Source organism: Aphelocoma coerulescens, chromosome 3 (assembly GCF_041296385.1).
Source record: "Aphelocoma coerulescens isolate FSJ_1873_10779 chromosome 3, UR_Acoe_1.0, whole genome shotgun sequence".
In the NCBI taxonomy this organism is placed as follows: domain Eukaryota; kingdom Metazoa; phylum Chordata; class Aves; order Passeriformes; family Corvidae; genus Aphelocoma; species Aphelocoma coerulescens.
Genome location: NC_091016.1, coordinates 48,836,158 through 48,855,691, shown reverse-complemented (window position 1 = coordinate 48,855,691; position 19,534 = coordinate 48,836,158). Strand labels below are relative to the sequence as shown.

Here is a 19,534-nt window from a genome sequence, read left to right as displayed (position 1 = left end):
AGAGCACTGCCACACTCAGGGCTATTCAGAGTTATATACAAATCTACAAGTTGTACTGCAGGTTCTGTGATGCTCTTCCTCAGTAAGTCAATTCTGATCTAATGATGTCTGCACTGGGCTTCACAGGCAAGACATACTGGGCAATTTACTTTGGAAAAAAAACCCACCCTGTATCTCTGCACTTTTTCAGAGAAATAGCACTTGCTTCTATAGCTAAGGATAAATGACAACCCAAAAACCCTGGAGCACTAACTTCCACATAGTGCAGGCTCTGCAGTTTCAGATGGATACAATGTAATCCAGGATCGGTGTGTACACTAACATATGAAGCACCTAAATTTCTACTCCAACTGAGAGTATTACTCATACAGGAAAAAGTCAATACAGAACTTATTAAGTTCTGAAAGTCTTTTTCATTAATAGAAGTAAAAAAAAAAATTAATTAAAATGCTGTATTAACATGTATCTAAACAGACTTTTCAAAGTTATAAGAATGCCAGAATTTAATGAAGTCTGGTACAGGAATTCTAGCTACAGTATACGTGCACTACATTTTTAGCAGGCATGCTAAAAAGTACCTCCATACACAGAGAATTAGTGCAATGAGGAAATGGCACATGGATTTTAAAACTCACTTTCTTTCAGAAGGCCTAAAATACAGGTCTGGGTCACCTATTTGCAGTCACAATCTAAATACGAGCAAATAAGTAAGACAAAACCCACTCCACCTGAGCAGAACTGAGGTCTGCTACTGAGAAGAACAACCACAGTGTGATGGTGTAACCTTCAGATTTTGCACAGCACATAAAAACATTAACACGATTTTGTACAACATTTACAGGGCACCAAAATTTAAACAAAAACTCTGCTGGAAGTTAGGACTCAACAAAGCCCAGGCAAGTTGCTAACACACAGCTACTTATTTGGTCATGATAAAGACTAAAACAGGCAACCTACACACTATTTTATTTCTGCAAGACTGAGAAATCTGTTCTGGAAATGAGAATTATATACTGTATTTTCACTAAGGCCCTCCTAAGAAGCTTGTTAAGGCAACACCAGTAGTTTAGACCACTGAGGTGAATTAGTATTGAACACTGGAAAAAAAACAAAACCAAAAACAAAAAAACAACAACAAAAAAACCAACCAAACAAAAAAAACCCAAAACCAACCAAAAAAACATCTCCACAAAACAATTTTAAATTTTATTACTGAAACATTTCAATTAATTGATGCTGGGAGGAAGTGCCAGATATTTCCTTAAATACTTAGAAAACACAGACACAAGACGACTTCAAATACTGATCTATCTGAAAAATTAAGACCTAGAACACACATAAAGAGCTAACAAACAGTTTAAAAAAATCCTATCAACTGTCTATATTTGCAAACACAGGTTAGAAAGATCGAGATTTGTCTATTGTTACCAGCATTATTAACTGTAAGCATAATTTTCAAATTTGGGAAAAGATCATTAAATGAATGTTTAAGCCTGTTCCTTCTACATGGATCTCCTACAAGATATTAGTAAAAAGAAAAAAAATTTACATCAAAAGTGGTATTCCTCTAGTCTCAAACCCTCCTTAAATTTAACACCTTGAATTGAGTGCTAAATATAAAATGACAAGCAATGGTTTAGCAATTAAAGCAACTTAGAATAATTTAATTTACCCTTAAGAACAAACAACGTTGCCAAATAATGCAAATTATTTATGGGTAAGATGTCACATACTTGGTTTAAGAACAGTAAGTCTGTTCCCCAGAGTATTTACTGCTGAACTGTAACACTCGTGTTTAAAATGCTTTTATTAAAAAAGAAACATCTGATCCTATTTTAGTAAGCACTACTTAATTGGACTACCTGTTAAAAAAATCCTAGAAAATACACTCTGATTTATGTGCCAGTAGGGGCATATACGTAAGTATTTTAAGGTGCTTGTATATATTTTAAGGTAACTTTTTCTGTTATACTACTACAAGATGACTGGACAAGAAGTAGAAATGTGTCATACTTTAAAGAACTAAATTGCAATACACTAGTGAGTATAACCAGCATGCAAAGATTAACCAATAAAACTTGCTCTATCATTCCTGCAGAACATGGGAATCCTTTCTTTCGTGCAATAGTAATCTAAACAGAATTGAAATGCCTCTCCTCTGCAAACATGTTGAATAAGACATCCTAAGTGCAATGACTCTGCATGTTCTGGTCTTTTCAGAAGGGTTGAGAGAGTACTAAAAATCTTCCACTCTTTGGGACATCAATTTTAATTATTCTACTAAGATTTTATAAGAGGAAAACAGACTTTCAGAGGAACCTGGATTAAAGCCAACTAGTATGACAAGTAAACAGATCACAGGTCATGCTATTCATGCTCTGTCACAGTAAAACAGTAGTTATCACACCTGAAACTTTAAATATTAATAGTCACTTCCACAAGTTTCAGAAGTGCATATGAAGAACAAGCTAAAAATTAGTTTTTTCTTTCTAGATTTTAGAAAGTTAGCTACTAACATCTGACTATATTTAACTGCATGCTGTATTACATAGTTGCTACATGAACAAATAACTACTGGCAGGTTTAAACAGGCAAGAGAGCAGGAAAAAGTACAGGGATAGTAAAACTTCAGAGAAAAACAGTCCCAACAGAAACCTGAACGGACTTACCATGGATTCTGTTCTTCCAACAACAGAAAACCACATTTTGATCTCCGGGACTACAGATCCTTGAAAGAAAAAAAACAATTCTCCACTTCTCTTCCAGCCCTCAACAGCAACCACCAGCTCTAGTCTGCTGGATTTTCCAAGATACCCATCAAGATAACTCGGAGCTCGATGCTATGACACAGTGTATCATTTATCAACAGCAGCTATAACCAATACAATATTCAGACCCTTACGTAATCAGTTATGCTGTTCTGACTTCCATTTACTTTAGAGGCTTTATTAAACTCTGAAAACTTCTAGAAAAAACAAAAAGGGAGCCCTTTTGTACTAAAGACAAAAACCTCCAAATTAAACAGGAAGTAATGTGCTGGCCCACAGATGGCTAAGAAGTCACATGCAAAAGCCCCCAAAAAAGTGATATATTTTTAAAGTAAACTGCATGCACACGCAGCTTCCAAATCATCTGGATTTCATAAAAACTTAACCACAATGTGGTTGGGAGTCTGGCAGCTTTTAACATCAAAACATCTTTCAGGGTTAGAGCAACCAAAGTCTGCACACAACCTCAAAAAGCAACACTGTTCCCCGTTCCGTATGCCCGACCACTCCTACCAACTACATTTCCATATACCTATTACAAAAACTATTGCTAATAAAGCTACAGAGTATTACTGTAAGAAAACACACAAATGTGCCAAAGGGCAGAACAAGAAGTTATTTTTTTGGATCACATATGAAGCTATACAATTGGATTTTAAACAAAAATTGGTTTAAAGCATTCAGTTTAAGAAATGCTGCTAGGTATTTTCCCAATTTATAAAAAAAAAAACAAAACCCAAACAAGCACAACACTGTTTACACTGCTCTGGCAGCTAACAGCTGTTTCATAGCTAAACTTGTTTTCTCACTATGTTTGCATATAGCATATGCACTTACTACATGTTTGCTCAGAGGGGCTGTCCTGCCTCAGAAAACACCAAAGTGAGGTGAATTAGGTGATGCTCTCTCTGAATTTCTGCTCTCTCTGGTACTCCTGGCAGGCCTTTAAAATTTCTAATTAACTAAAATATGAGTAGCTGTGATGAGGAAGTGAAAGACGTAATGCACTTAAACATTTTACCTATCACTAGGAGGGAAGAGGATCCAATACTGGGTTCCCCAGAGACCCAACACTTTCATATAGACCTTGACTCACCTCTTCAGGTTTTGGTTTGTTTTTACATTAATGTACACATCTGCAATCACCTAGTATCCCAAGGCAATACTCCTATCGTAAGAAGAAGCAGGTGCACAGCATTTCAATGCCAGTTGCATCCCTTCTCTGCTTATACAACCCTTGCTTCAGCTTCAATCCTCATTTTTTTGATTGCAGCAGGGAAGGAGTGACGATTACTTGATAATTAAGAATATTTGGTGTAAAGGTATTATGTAAGGTATGATTTTTAATTTCCTCATTAGAAACTCTTAATTGGCACAGACTTAAAGCTAATAAAACCCAAAACTAATAAAAACTCAAATAATTACTAGAAATTTTTTAGATGTTTCCTCAGAGATGAGCACAGATTTACTAAGAAAGCATGAATTTTTTTGCAATGGGTACAAAGAAGAAAAGCAGTCCATTGGTATTATTTTTCTTTATGATCTCTTGAAAATCTGCCTATTTTGTCCACCTCTAGAATATCATCAAACTGCATTTTAAGAAGCTTCATCCAAAGCCCATGACAAGTATGAGAAGCCCCTAACACGTATCAAGAAAGGCAGGTCAGCACTGACATGCAAAGGTGTTCTCACAACGTGCTACTGAAAGCAAGTATTTTGTCACATCACAGGAAAAGAACTGTTTTCCTAACAAAAGCTAAACAGATTCAGGGTTGTCCTTCACTTGTTGGAGCAGGGCCTGTTGACCAGCCACTGCATTTTCTACTGCTACGGCCCTTTTGAAGCACTGTAGAAACCAACAGTTCAATAAACACAGCTGGGTCAGCAATCAAACTGGGCTCCTGTGCAGTGCAGCAGCAACTATGTATTTCTGAAAGTATGAGCTTTCATTTCTTCAACTTTATGAGCAATTAACAGCCAACCTTTTACTATTAAAAGTTCAGAAAAATCTGAATCTATTCTCATACTTGCCTCTCCCTCTCCTTTCAGGTATTCCATCCAGTTAATGTTTAGAAAATGTTAAGAAATGGTCTACTGGACTTCTTCCTCCATTTTCAAAGTTAAAAATGAGAATTTTAACTTTTATGCTGGTAAAAAGTATACTACTTGAGATATGTAGAAAAAAAATTACTAGTAAATCTCAACAAGATAAGGAATAGAAAGAAAAAATGCACCAACCCTTCCTAGCTTTTCAGTCACACTCACTCAATTCTCTAAGCTGTTCTGCTCTGACCAGATTGAGAAAATTAGTGCTTGTATATCCTTTGCACTCTTCGTTACTCTTTTTTTTAATGAAGCCTATTACAGGAAAAACATGCTAATAATTACTCACAAAAAGCAACTTTGAACCTCTTGAAAGTAATCCTACTTAACTACTACAGCAACTTCTCTCAAACTTAAGGCATATGATCATTTCTATCCAATGAACATTCTGATGACTTCATATTAAGCAGAAGCTTCTACTGTACATACACCAAAACTAAAACAATCCGTTTCTTGCTTATTTCAGACCAAAATTTAAAACATAACTGTTCTTATATCCAAATTCCAGTATTACTGCAGCACACAGCAGTAAGATGAAATGCAATGACTGTCTGAACCAGTGTTTCTGCAACTGTGCAGAGATGGAAACTCTTGCTTCCATGACTGATCATGATAAAGAAATCATGAAATGCATTAAATAACTTGTAAAAAACTTTCAAATCAAGCTTACACGCTGACCAGTAGCACTGTTACATACTGCTAATGGAAGTTAAATTCCAGTTGTTAAAACAACATCTAGAAGCCAGCCAGCTCCAAATGAAACTTTTCCCCCTGTAATATGCTGCTTCACTCTAGATGAGAAACCAGATTTCTCAGGGTAAAGTGGAAGAAAAATTACTTCCGTGGCACATTTTGAAACATTCAACAGAAATGCAGATGGCAGTCAGAAGACTGATACATATTTAATTCAATGTCAAGATCAAGTATTTGCTTCTCAAATTATTAACCCACTCCACTAAAATCAGAGCAGAATACTGACTTACGTTTTTCAGATCCTGAATTATTTCCTCAATAACTGCTGATTGTTCAGCACTATACACCTGACACCAGGCATTCCTTTATAGATATCAGAAATCACTCTTAAAAGCTGATACCATGCAAGATTACCATTTCAAGAACAGACTATGAATTGAGTGAAAGTTGTAAAAAAAACCAAAAAACCAAACAGTGCTGTTTAGAAGCAATTAACTAGGTAAAGTAACTTAAAAGTAAAACAATCACATTTTCAGCTCGTGCACTGAGTGCCGAGGAGAACCACAGTATTCTGAAATTTCACGTACTACACAGTGAAGAGACATTTGGAAAGAGTTGTTCCATCTGTTGTACACCACGTGATTACAACACAGAATTTTGAGTATCACTGCTGCGTAATTTATAACAAGTTTTAAACTCAGAAGATTGTGTCTGCTACTTGATCCCGTTAATAGAGCAAAACCAACCAACTAGTGGAGTCTTCCATCTGGTGGCTGGAGCTGTATGTGCATTCTATACATTACTATGTAGTGCTACTAGGTACAGCATACACCCACAATTTTGGCTACTATGCTGTAGGTCTCTACTGTAAAGAAACAAAACTGAAGCCATTCTTGCACCTTGCATTTTTGCACTGTGCAAAAGATAAGGTTTCTTCATAGCAGAAAGTATTCAAACTTTAATGTATACGTTTGAATTGTTTTGTTCATTCATCAATTAACCCCCAGACACATTCTTTGTATTTACTTCTTTACTTTCAGCAAAAGTGATAAATACACCTGTTTATTAAGTTTAATAATACTGCCAATTTTTGGCTCTGAGAAAACTAAATAAACCAGTAGTAGAGTTTTGAATTTAAATGTCTTAATAACTGCAACCATATTATGTTTCCATTTGTATTGTCCACATCTGTGTATTTTACCAAAACATTCCCCAATCAGAATAAAAGCATTATCAACACAATGTGCACAACCAACTTAAGGGAAACAGACTTTTTCCATTAACCTATTCCACGGGAGGCTGATAAAAACAGAAACTATTTTCAATAACACGTAAACAAACCGACTTCCATACCTTGGCAGCAACAATGCTCAGTCCCATTCCATTTTGTTTTTTTAGTGTTACAGTGATAATTTCAGGTTCTTTTCTCAAAGGCTGAGCCTATCAAACAGCAAAGGGGAAAGAAGAAAAAATTCAGAAGTTCATGTTCACTGCCAGGCTAGGAAAGTAACTAAGCAAAATAGTTCATTACAAACAAAACTACTTTGTTAGAGCAGCAGGTCTCAAATCCCAAATAATGTATCTGGTATCTATTTTACAGGTACAATATCTAACATGATTAATATGGATTCATATTAAATACTATACCTGTGTTATACTACACTGCTGAAACTTTGAGGTCTACTCATTGTTTCTCCTTCTTTAATTCAGTAAAGAGATTATTAATGAATCACAAATTGAAATGTAACAGGTCTATAAAACTGTAGTAAATTTTAACAAAAACTGAAGTTCAGATTCCATAGGCTCCTATTACAAATGTCAGGGTGATCTACATAGCTCAAATTTTAGTGCTGCATCTAGAAGATGATCTTTTCTTTGCAGAATTATTACAAAGCCAAGTAATTCCAAAGGCAGAGTTAAACCTTTGAAATAAATTTCAAAAATAATTCACTTCTGAATACTCTTGAATACAGCCTGAGCCCCCAAACATGTTCAGTATTTTTTTTTTTAATATCTTTCAACACTGCCAGCTCCTCAACTCAAGAAGTTGTAATCACATCTTCATTAGCTGAAGCCTGTCAGTTGGAGCACCTTAGCTTCTATTCATATTGAAACGTAACTGCGAGTTCCACAAGACCCATGAGAAATAAAAATATAAGCCAAGGAAAGTAATTTAAAAAAATATTAATATTTTCTGATTGAGTTCAAGTATTAGAAGCAAGTCATTTTTAAGCTGAAAATACTAATTTAAAATATGAAGCTATTTCTGTTTAGCTGCTCTAAAAATTATTTCACATAAAGCCACCATCTTTCCAAAACCAAGCTGTTCTGTAACTTTGGTATTCAAACAGACAAGCAGAAAAAAATCCACCACCTAACAAACCCTTACCACAGAAAAGAAAAAAAAAACTACCTCGCACTGAAGTGAGACCATTTTTTACTAAGTATAATGTAAAGGAAAACCAAATTATTTTTCCTTCAGGGAAAAGCACGAGACTAGAAATTAATACTAAATATCTGGTTGGTAACTGCTAGTATATAAATAAAAGCAGACTGCACTTCCATTCACAAGTTATTTATAGACCCATGTCCATATATATTTTTGCCCGTGTTTAGAAGAAATTTCTTCAGTTTATTCTCAGATTGCAGGAATAGGACAAAGTTTGCTTATGTGAAAACTATAATCATGCTACAGCCTAGAAAAACAGTGACTTAAAAAAAATCTGCCAACAGCTCCTTAAATGCACCAATTCACTTATGAACTACATGTTTAACAATGAAGTCTGTTCTTCCTATCAAGGACTAAAACTGATCACATAAAACCCAATGGCTTGCCAGGATTTCAGTTGATAATTATTCACTGAATCAATACTTACCAGCTCAGCATTCTCATGTGACAGTTGACTTTCATAATCTGCACCTTCAAAGTATATTGTCCATGTGCCTGGTGACCGTGGATGAGGTGTTAGTCTACAAAAACCTAAAAGAAAAAGTAACATCAGCATAGTCATGGTATTTTCTCAAGGGATTAATTAAAATAAAATAGTATTCATCTTTTTGTATTCATTAATGTGTCAAATCTTGTATCTCAGATGCCATTATGAGCTTTACTGCAATTTTATGCTATTACCTACAAAATCCTATAGTTCTATAGCAGTTGCTTCTGAGAAACATATTTATTTAAAAATGCTGCAAGCTCATAGAAAACTCCAGTCCTGTAAAATATTGCTTTTACCAACCAGATCATCTTTTAGAATACAAACTCCCAGAACTCTGATTAAGACAGTGCTACAGAAATCTACTTTGCAAAGGGTCTAGCTAACCAGTCTCAGCACAGATTTAGCAGAGGAGAAGCTCTGCCTGCACTCACAATGTTTTTAAATGCAACACTGCAATTAACAGGCATTTAGTTGATTTACTTTTTGTTATTTGAAAAATTTCTAGAATTTTGAAGAAGAAGCCACAGCAGTTCAGAAATATCCAACACTGTCTCCTAAATCAGGGACATTGAGAATCCACCTCACACAGAATTTATCAATCACTCCATCCAAATATACAATATTCTCCTCCTCATAAAGAACATTTTTCAGCAATTCAGTTTACACTGTTTCACTGCAAAAAGTCCCTCAGCATAATTTAAGGGATACCCAAAAAGTAAAATTTTGAATGTATGCATTAAAAAAGCCTTACTTATAATGAATATACAGACACTATACTTACTAATTAAAGAATTTATTCTAAGAGTCTCCTTTCATCTCAAGACTACATCCTCTGTTACTCACTGGACTTCCAAAACAATCAGTTTCCTACTTTTCTTTTAAATGCAAGAACATGGCTTTTCTGTAAACTAAGTTGGAAGCAACAATTGCAAAGCTTCACTCTAGTATAGAGCAAGGCTGCTTTTTCAGTAGCCTTCTTTGCTACAGCCTCTTATTTATCTCAACATTCCTGGACAAATTTTTTAAACAACTGCTTGTAAGCAGAAAATTTAAAAATGCTAATAAAATTGAGTAGCACCAAAAAAGATTATAACTTGTTCATTTACCCAGATGGGTTCATTTACCCAGACCCCCTGCTTTACTTTCTCAAGTTTAAGTCACCTTCATGCAACCACAAGATCTATCATCTACTTGTCATCTGAAATTCTGTTGGACTACAAATGCCCAAACCCTAAGTTCTTACACTGATCAACAGTGAAAGAACCATCTTAAGCTCATGGGTTTTTTTTTAATGTTACATGGAAGCAGCTGATGAGTAAAAAAAATATGATTTAACTATTTAATTCACATTCATTTTAAAAATCAAAAAAAGTTTTGGAGCGAAGGCAAAACAATGTTTCAGCAGGCACTAGTAACTCAGCACTGCATACTTAGAACCTGGAAACTGAATGAGAGGGGCAGGAAGAAAGGGTAAGGATTAAAAAAACCTTAATAGTTTTGATGGGTTGCAAAAGTGAACATTTGAAGAACATAGTATAGAAAGATTGAAACACAGACAAAGAAGAAGTGGCTTACACTTAACTGAAATATATTTTGCATTCTGTGTTTGCTACACAGATCATTGTAAAACAACAAAAGAACTAACCTCTTTGACAGAGTGGATCTAAAAATTCTTGTAAACCACTTGGAACATTTCTGACAACATCACAGGAATAGCCATCTTCTGGTAAAAGAAAAGGTAGCTGTAAGTCAGGATCCTCTTCCAGCTGGACTTCTCGGCCATCACTGCGAGCAAGTTCATCAGCCGTATTTTCTGCAACAGTTACTACATTCTCTATCAATTCCTGGACAGAAGGCAGAAAGACACTGTTACTACAAAGGGATAACTTCATTAAGTTAAAAAACCTAACATTAAGAAGATGCTAAGATTGAAAGAAAAATCAAACTGGAAAATAAATTACCAGATATAAAACTTCTTTGGCTTCGCTATGTATGGTCAGAACACTGCACTGATTTATTTTATGACATCTAGTAGATAATTGTATTAGCAAATGTGACAGAAACTCTTATTTTTACTTCAGTATTTTCCAAACTTGTGGTGCATGTTTTTGATTGAATATTAATAATAATAAACCAAGCAACTATGGAATTCTACCTACGTGTAAACAGGTAATATAGATTATGTTCTTCAGCAGAAGACTTTGTGGTTTGGTAGCTGATACATAAAAACATCTCCAAGCTACAAGTCCCTCCTCCCCCTACACCTGCAGAGCTGCTGTATTAGTGTCTCTGATTAAATAAACAAATGTATGTAAAGTTAATAAAACATGGACTTTGTAGACAATGCATTCAGCTACATAAATATTAGACTGCCTCTGCCTTTTATTTTTTTTTTTTTGAGATCAGTGAACTATTAGAGTTTACCTGAAGAGTGTTTTTTACAGTTCTGCAAGGAACACACTACACTGTCTTTTGACTTTTGCCATGGATAAAACTTAGAATAGTCAGTCATCTTAAATATCAAGATAAAAAACCAGTTCCAAATGCAACATTATACAGATATATACACACAAATTCCAGGTGTCAACATGTTAACCAAAGGACAATCTGTCCACTGTTTGTATGAAGAGATTCAAGATCCATGGATTTTTACATCCTACATGTGAAAAAGCCTAGTGTTCCTGATGCTTTCCTTTGACTTCTACAAATTATCAATTTGGTTCTTTCTGGTTATACACAGAACCAAATTTTAGGGGTGCTGTGTTCTCTCTTTTACCACCTTTCTGTATTTCATGACAAATGGTGTAAGATGCAGTGACACCTCTCTGAATACGTGCAACATGGAGTGGTACCTTTCTGTCCAACTCAGTGTAAGAGATTCTTGATAATATCCTGCTTCAGTCAGTGAAGTACATCCACCAAAGATAAGATAGCTGTTTACAGCCAGTGGTTTTTTATCTCAGGTATGTTAAAACTGCACAAAGAGTGATAGAAGAAATCTTACTGTTGGGATGAGCGGTTCATCTGGAGCACAGTGATAATTCTGCAACAAAGCTTGTAGCTGCAGAGAATTCAGCTTAAAGCAAGTACTGTTAATATTTGGAACATCTGCATGTGAGTATTTGTCCATGGTAAGCAGTGTGGTTGCCTAGAGGGGAGAAAAAAGTCACAGATGACAAATTCAAACCAGAATGAAACCTTAAGCATTGTGTCTAAATGTTCTGTAGATAAGAGATAGGAAAAGAGAAAGCAAGAAGCCAGATTTGTAACAGAAGCAACATAAATATCCCCAAAACAAACACTAAATATATTTCCTGTACCAAAAGATGAAATAATACTAAATCTATAATAAATTAAGCACATCAATTTTTCAGCTACTCTTCCTGTCTCTGTTCAACATAGTTACAGCTCAGTCTTATAAACAGAAATTTAACAGCCATGTTCACTATTCATTTCACTTGTAAATTAACCATTAATGATGTTGAAAACGTATTTTGTGTCTTTACCTCAGTGCTACCTCAGTGTTCCAGGATTGATTCACACAAGCCATTCTTGTCCACATATTATTTTCTAGGAACACAGCATAGGCAAATATTCTCTTTGAATATACAAGTATGTGAGAAGTGTTAATCACAAATACACTCACCTGTACTATTCTGCTCAGGTGGCAATCAGCAGCCAATTCTAAACCTTGTTTTTCTGCCCAGGCTTCAATGTGGCCCAGCTGTTGGCGAACGATAGCTCCCCAGTAATGTGAACATAACCCTGAATCTGGGGCTGTAACTAATCTGTTAAAAAGCCACATGTTGATAAAATGAAATAGCTGGGAGAAGAGCTGTATAGTTAGAGCAGCATTCACTCTACATCGTCGCAACAGGGACATGGCTCCAGTCAAGGTATGCAGCACATCATCTACAGAGATAAAACAAAGAGTCAGTCATGTTCACATACTGCAGTGTACACCCGGCTTAGGTAGTAACACAGAGACACTGAAGTCAGGCTGGTGAATGCTAGGTGGAACCTACATGTATTGAAGTTACACAGGCTTTCAGAAATACATGTACTGCTCCATGGTTTTCAAGATAGAGCAACATTAAAATGTTAGGTGGAATGTAACCCCTGAAACGAAAATAAATTCTTGGGGGAAAATATTTATCATACAAGTAAATAACTGGCTATACCCAACATTTAACTCACATCCTCACTTTAGTAAACTGATTTTTCTATTAGTTTTTATACCAAGTTAAAACCTTCATATTCTATTGTTTCAAGTACATATTCCAATTATTCCATAGCTTCTTGAAGTTAAGTATCAAATTGTACTCAGAAATTTCAGCTGAAGTTACTTGCTTTGTATGACATACTTAAACTATAGAATGCACCTTCTGTTTATGCATTAGATTTTTAAAACATTATTCAAAATCCCATTTTCCAATTACTGCATTGCAATAACTAACAAGCAATAGGGACTTCTGTTAGCATCACCAAGAGCAAACATCCTCATGTGTGTCCTAGTGGAAGCAACACATTTATCTCCAGGCCTTCTTCAAAGCAATATTTTTAATCTGAAATCTCTTTTGAAAAGACCATTAAATTAGTTTTTTTAGAATTGAAACTCAGGATTGTGTCTGAAAAAATTATCTGTTGGTTATAAGAAATCTATAAGGTAGCTCAAAAATAACTGAAATAAGAACAGCATCTGCCTTTATTCCAGTATCAGTTTGCTACATTTTCTGCGTTTGTGTCCCCAGAAGTACTCTAACTGTACAGGGCCCTACAAACATAGCCATGCATCTTTAGTCTTCCTTAAAGGTTCAGTGCAGGAAAAAAGCAAGAACAGAAAGCTTAATACCTAAAATACCAGAAAGCATCTATGAAATTTGTATAAATACTCTTAGCAGTTCAACAGAATGACTGTATTTAATTGCTCTGCAGATCACCTTTCCTTCAATTATTGAAGCACTGGAAGTCTGAGCACAGTCACTGAGCCAGGATCACAGACACAGGGTGATTGTACACATTGAGCAGGGTGCTCTCGTGGACAGGAGCAGCCCAGAAAGGTTCACTGCTGTGAAGCAAGCATCATGTTTCAAGTATCATGGCAGAGAACCCTGGAAGGAATCTACAAGGCCAGTCAGCCTGACCTTAGTAGCTGGGAGGTACTTGATCAGATTCTCCCATAACAGCTCTACAGTGAAACTGCTGAGGTGAAGACTGGATAAGCTGATGGCAATGCACAGAGAGAACTGGTTGGACCATAGGACTTGGTGGATTTGCATTGCAGATACAATGTCCAGTTGGCCATCATGTGTTAGTGGCATCCCTCATGTTTTGAGATGAGACTGATGCTGTTTAATGACTTTAATTTATTATCTGAGCAATTGGATGGAGTACATTCTCTGCAAGTTCACAGATGACACCAAAAGGGGGCAAAATACTGATACAGTAAAGAGCAGCAGTATTTTTCAGAAGGGCCTCAGTAGGCTGGAGAAATGGACTGACAGGGACTCCATGAATGTCAAAGGCAACTGCCAAGTCCTGTATCTGGGACAGAGTATGTCTGTGTGACAGCACAGGACAGGTGCCACCAGGACAAAAAGCAGCCCTGATGAAACTTATGGAGAGATCCTAGTGACATCAAGCTGAATGTGATTAAACAGTGTTGCATACTAAGCTGTTAAGTCAGCAGCAGTGCAGCTAGCAGAAGGGAGAGAGGGAAGCAATCCTTCCGATGCATTCAGCATTGAGAGACTGCATCTGGAGCACAGCATCCAGTTTCAGAATCCCTGGCACAAGGAGGATACAGATTTAAGGGACCAAATTCAGCAGAGAGCTGAATCATCCATGCAAAATTGATGCAAATAATTCTCAGGGGTTAAGGTAACTTGTAAATGTAGAACCACTAATATAAATAGATTTTTTTCTTAACAATTAATAGTATGGCTTGGAAGACACAAAGATCAAGTAGTCTGACCTATTTTAGGCCTCTGAGGATTATTTTCCTCTGGATCATCAAGGAATGCTGGCATGTAGTTATTAAGCTCTGACTGCAGACAATGAACCAGGTACCTGGAAGGGAATGGGGAAAAAAAGTAAATTTTAAATCCTATATGTGTTCATTAAAAATGGTTTTGAAGAAAAGAGTTCTATCAAATTACAAGATTCCTGAAGTTTCTGTGTTATTAATGTGATTACAGGAAACCCAATAATACTTTTAAAAAGGCCTGAGAGACCAATTCTCCTACACCTTTCCTAGGAACACTGGAAAAAGAATTGTCTGTGAACAAGCACAGACCTTTACATGCAATATTGCTACCACACTGGTAAGTGAAGGTCATATGCTACATGAAGAGATGCTGTCAGGCCAACCTTGGGTTCCGTAAGTTTGTAAAAATAATTTTTTCCAAAAAGAAATAAATTTTTTGAAATTTTAAAATCTAGCAAGAGTAGTACTTAAAAGAAAAAAAAAAAATCATGTTCTGACCCAACACACAAAATCCTGAAATGGCCCTAGGGCTTTGTGAGAGAAATTTTTTGATTCTTTTATTTCTCTTCCCTTTAACTACCCTGAAATGAAAATCTGTTTCAGTATCCTTTCTTTTCAAATAATTAAACATTTTCTTTAACTGTTTTTGCTAATTCATTCATATGTTTTCTGTTAAAAACTGAAACTAAAAAGGAATCAAATTGTAAACACAAGTATACAAGAAAATATTTCATGACTTTCTAAAACTCCCTCTTCGTTTCCCTGGTAACATTTTTAACGAAATACCCACAATTGCTAGAAATTAAATCCATGGTAATTTCAACCAGTACTGGGAGTATGCCAGTTACCATCAAGTGACATTTTCACAATAGACTTCTTTCTGTTCATGCTGCAGTTGTGCTTTTTTATTTGTCTTTTAAGTATGTATTTCAGGGATCTCCTAAATTTAACACATGCATTTGGACTCTGCCATGTTACACTAAGGGGAAATTCACACAGCTAAAATTCAAGAATACTTTTGCATCCAGACTGCTTATAATGCAGAGAGAAAAACACAGCACCATTCCTTCCCAGCCTCAGCAATATTCTGTCTTTCATGACTATCTGGCCAATTAAAGTAGTAGGAAGTTATTTTAAGACACCAATTCAAGACACTGAGCTGTGGCAAAAGGCACAGCTTCGTTAACAATGAGTGATTAGAGATCATATAAATTGGAAAGACTTTGTCAAAATAGCTACTTGCTATACCTACCCTACTTGCCCAAAATTTACCAACAGAAAAAAAAATGTATCTCTGGGAATCCATACAAAGGGGTTTGGTGCTCCCCTGAAAATTTTTCAAAGTTCAGAAAGCAATGGTAAGATTTCACAAACTACACATACTGCTCTTCTGAGAAACACAGCCCCTCAAAACTAAATAGTTCAACCATGGTTAGGTCTCCCAATCCTGTCACAGTACAAAAAGAGCACAGAATACAGTATTTCATACTGCAGAAAAATGAAAATACTGTATTTAAAATATTCATCCTACAAGTGGGAGTAGGCTGGGCCTAAGTCACCTAAGGTACACTGGGACTTCTCTAAACATCAGTTTTGGATATGCAAATTTGCTGAGAAATACTTGCTCAGTAGTGGCTCAGGGAGAAGAAAATCTGAATACGAACAAAAATTAAGCCTTTCTTGTTGATTAATGCTGTGCTCAGCCAATGTTATCTTTCTCCAAGGACACTTTTCCTCTGAGGGTTTCCCTTCGCATTTGGATATTTCATTCAATTTTTCCTTTAATCAGTATTGTAATTGCCTGAGCTGACAAGCATAGCTTGATTTTTACTCCAAGCCAAAACCTGTCCTTCCTTTTTTAAGAAAAATCTGTGCAAAAAAAACACTGTGCAAATTGCTATTTATGAGACTTACAGAAGTAGATTATATTTAGAAGCTCTTTAAGAGCACAAGATTCATTACTTTAAAGACGCAGGAATATTTTAGCCTATGTATTTACAGACTAACAGCAAAACTAACCTTTCGGCACATTTTCACATTAAATTAAGAAAAAGCAATCAACACAAACTAAATTTCCCTAAAATTTTCATTGGCAGCCTCAACTATCACAAGATCATCTAACAGATGAAACTCATGCACAACTCAGGGATTCATATTCACAAAACAAGACATCTGTCTAAAGGAGTAAGTCTAGCCTTTAAGTTTTCCTCTCAGATATTTAACAATACACAAAAGACATTATTGCTATACCTAAAATTTGGCAGAAATGTGAAGTTTTTCTATGAACACAGAAACAGAAGATGGTAAATAAAACAGAAGTTTGATAGCCTTACTTGAATGCCATTTGAACCAAGTGTGCCAAAACATCTTGTGCGTCCACAGTAATTCGGCTAAGATCTCTGTCTTGCTTTATGAAATTGAGTAATTCAGATGCATTTGCCATCCAAAAGGCAAGGGCCCCAGCAATATTCTTCTGTTTCTGTAAGTGGAAAGAAGCAAGAAATAATACAGGGAAATAATTTTCTGGTAAGGCATGGCAGCTTAAAAAGGCTCCAAAGATAGACCAGTACCTCTTCCCATTTCACCAAACATCTCTCAGATACCAGATATTTGCAAAATGTTTGTATGTAATACTGCAATTGCTGTAACTACTAAGTTCAATTTTAACATGTTCACTGAACACATGAAATGCTAATAAATTGCCAATAGCCGTATCAATGAAAGCCACAGTGTAAGTATCTAATTACACAGCGCTATGAGCTGAGCAGATGCAGTATCTGGTAATCTGTGCACTTTTAAGCGCATATTCACTACTGCCCGCTGCCACACTGATACTGCGCTCACTGGCTTTGATACCATGTGATTCAGTATCAAGTACTGATCTATCTCACCATCTCCCGACCACAAATGCCAGGCCAGGCAACCTCAGATGAAATCCAAAGAATAGGAACCACAAACAACAAAAAAAGAAAATAAAGGGAAGAAAAAGAACTTTGGTCATTTCATATCCACATTGAAGTGCGTTAAGCAGAAATTATGGAATGCCGTAAAAGTTGCAAAGTCAAAAAAGGATTTTAGTACTGCATGTTCCAGTTGCTGAATGAGTGTTATGAACCGTTCAAGTCCAGCTGTTTGAGTATTGTATTTTGATATGGAAGCAGCATGAGAAACTGAGCTAAGCCAACATAGCTAGGATCACTTCCCAGCAACATATCCTACCTGATCAACCTGGTCTACCTCCTGGAGAAAAACGGACGAAGGAAATCAAACAGAATAGAAGAAAGAAACTAGTGAACAATCATGAAAGCTTTAGAAATTAAACACTAAATATGAAGGTACAACACATGTTCACAGTTTTACACAGATGCATTAATCACTAGCTACGATGCAACTGAGCTCCTTCTAAAAAATTAATTATTTTAATAGGACCAGTAGCACAACAGCTACGAACTGAAGTGCCCACGTGTCACAATTAATTCAAGGAATTAATGTTTTAAACTAGTTGTCATCCCGGACTGGTTATTCTATGCTCAGTGTGCCACAGAAACCTTGCAGAAATTTTTGCAGGCAATGGGGTAACTAGCCAACAAAAACAACAGATCCTGGGAGCTATTTGCCCACACTGCTGCAATGGAGACAATATACAAACACACACAAAGAGGGAACAGAAACCCCCCATCCAAAAAAAAAAAAAAAAAAAAACAACCAAACAACAACATTCAAAAGCAAACAAAATATACAGAACACCTAGGACAGATTTAATACATGGCTTTACAATTAAAGAACAAAAAGACTGTTTGAAACAACAGAAGAATCAAATGAAAAACCACACTAAGTTTCTTAAATGTTGGCAAATATAAAGATACACTGAGTTAAAAGAAAAAAAAGAACCCACTAGATGTTTGTCTGATTATTTAGAACTGAGCTCTTAATTATTTTTTGCTTTCTAGTCAGATCCCTTTCCTCCCCCCACAACACAGTGAACTTAGATGCAAATATTTGAGGTGCTACTATTTCAATTTTAGTTAGAGCTCAAAACACCAAATCACTGCTTTTTTGTTTCCTCCCCCTTTCCAACCAAAGCACTCTTAACTGACTGAAGATGTGTTGGCACAGAACAAAAGGAAATGCTCCTTCTACAAACAAATGTTAAAATTTAAAAAGGATGAAAAATGCCACAGAATGTTTTGGAAAAAAAAAAAAAAAAGATTAAAAAAAGGCTTTTTAATATGAACCAAATTTCTAATCCTGATTTTTTATTGAAAGCACTGATCCTTCTCATAAATCTCTCCTATTTTATCCCTATCTCATACAAAGTCATCTCTAATATTTGGATACAAATATTATATATGAAGTCACAGATTCAATTTGTTAGCAAGTACTTCTTGAGTAACTTCACAAAGAGACTCGATACCTTTCTGATCTAGGCAGACAAAATTAGCATCTCAGTTATTAATTTACTCCCACAGTACAGGCACAGGAGTTTGTGCACCTCCTCACTACTTCTGTTTTGGGTGCCTCTCTCCCCTTGCCTCTCATTTGTTTTCTTTGTCTCTCACACCTTCAGATCCCCTTCAGTGCAGGAATGCTTTACAGCTCAGACACACAAAAAAGCTATGGTGATACATGATAATTTGACTGTGACAGCTTACATTACAACCACTTACATTACACCTTAAATCAAGTAATTTGACTTATCTTAGCCTGTACTACTTATACTCCATGAAGACAGGTCCAGGTTAAAGACATTTTACTGATCATTAGAATCAGTGTATTTCTTTGCCTTCAGCCAATTAACCTTGAAATTCACTTAAGTTTTACTCTTTTGTCCCAGGCATCATTTCCCCCCTCTCCTCTGGCTCCTTCAGCATGGCATTTGAATGAACCTCCTCCCAATTTTAATGCATCCTCTGACTCCTTTTGGTTTATTTCTTGCAACTAGGCAACATCTTTCACAAACCACAAATACTGCTTCCTTGCTGATGTGTTCCTTAAAATTTAGGTTGGAGATTAGATTGCAGCTGGAGTTACAAGGTTGTAGGAAT

The 19,534-nt window shown here is 35.9% G+C and overlaps 1 protein-coding gene across 24 annotated transcripts in view; it reads right to left on the bottom strand.

The window, feature by feature from the left end:
* The window catches only part of AFDN (afadin, adherens junction formation factor), a 119,652-nt gene that overhangs the window by 36,063 nt on the left and 64,055 nt on the right, over positions 1-19,534 (bottom strand). For 15 of the 24 annotated variants that reach the window (XR_011149853.1, XM_069010167.1, XM_069010177.1 and 12 more), the window contains 8 exons: positions 17,709-17,729; positions 16,823-16,968; positions 14,478-14,572; positions 12,150-12,415; positions 11,508-11,651; positions 10,149-10,347; positions 8,441-8,544; positions 6,918-7,004 (listed from right to left, as the gene is read on the bottom strand). Coding sequence is in view for 23 of the 24 variants with exons in the window: in XM_069010167.1 (XP_068866268.1) it covers positions 6,918-7,004; positions 8,441-8,544; positions 10,149-10,347; positions 11,508-11,651; positions 12,150-12,415; positions 14,478-14,572; positions 16,823-16,968; positions 17,709-17,729 (1,062 nt within the window). In the remaining variant the exon portion in view is untranslated. The remainder of the gene's footprint in view (positions 1-6,917; positions 7,005-8,440; positions 8,545-10,148; positions 10,348-11,507; positions 11,652-12,149; positions 12,416-14,477; positions 14,573-16,822; positions 16,969-17,708; positions 17,730-19,534) is intronic. The other 9 variants (XM_069010169.1, XM_069010191.1, XM_069010181.1 and 6 more) reach the window with 1 other exon arrangement.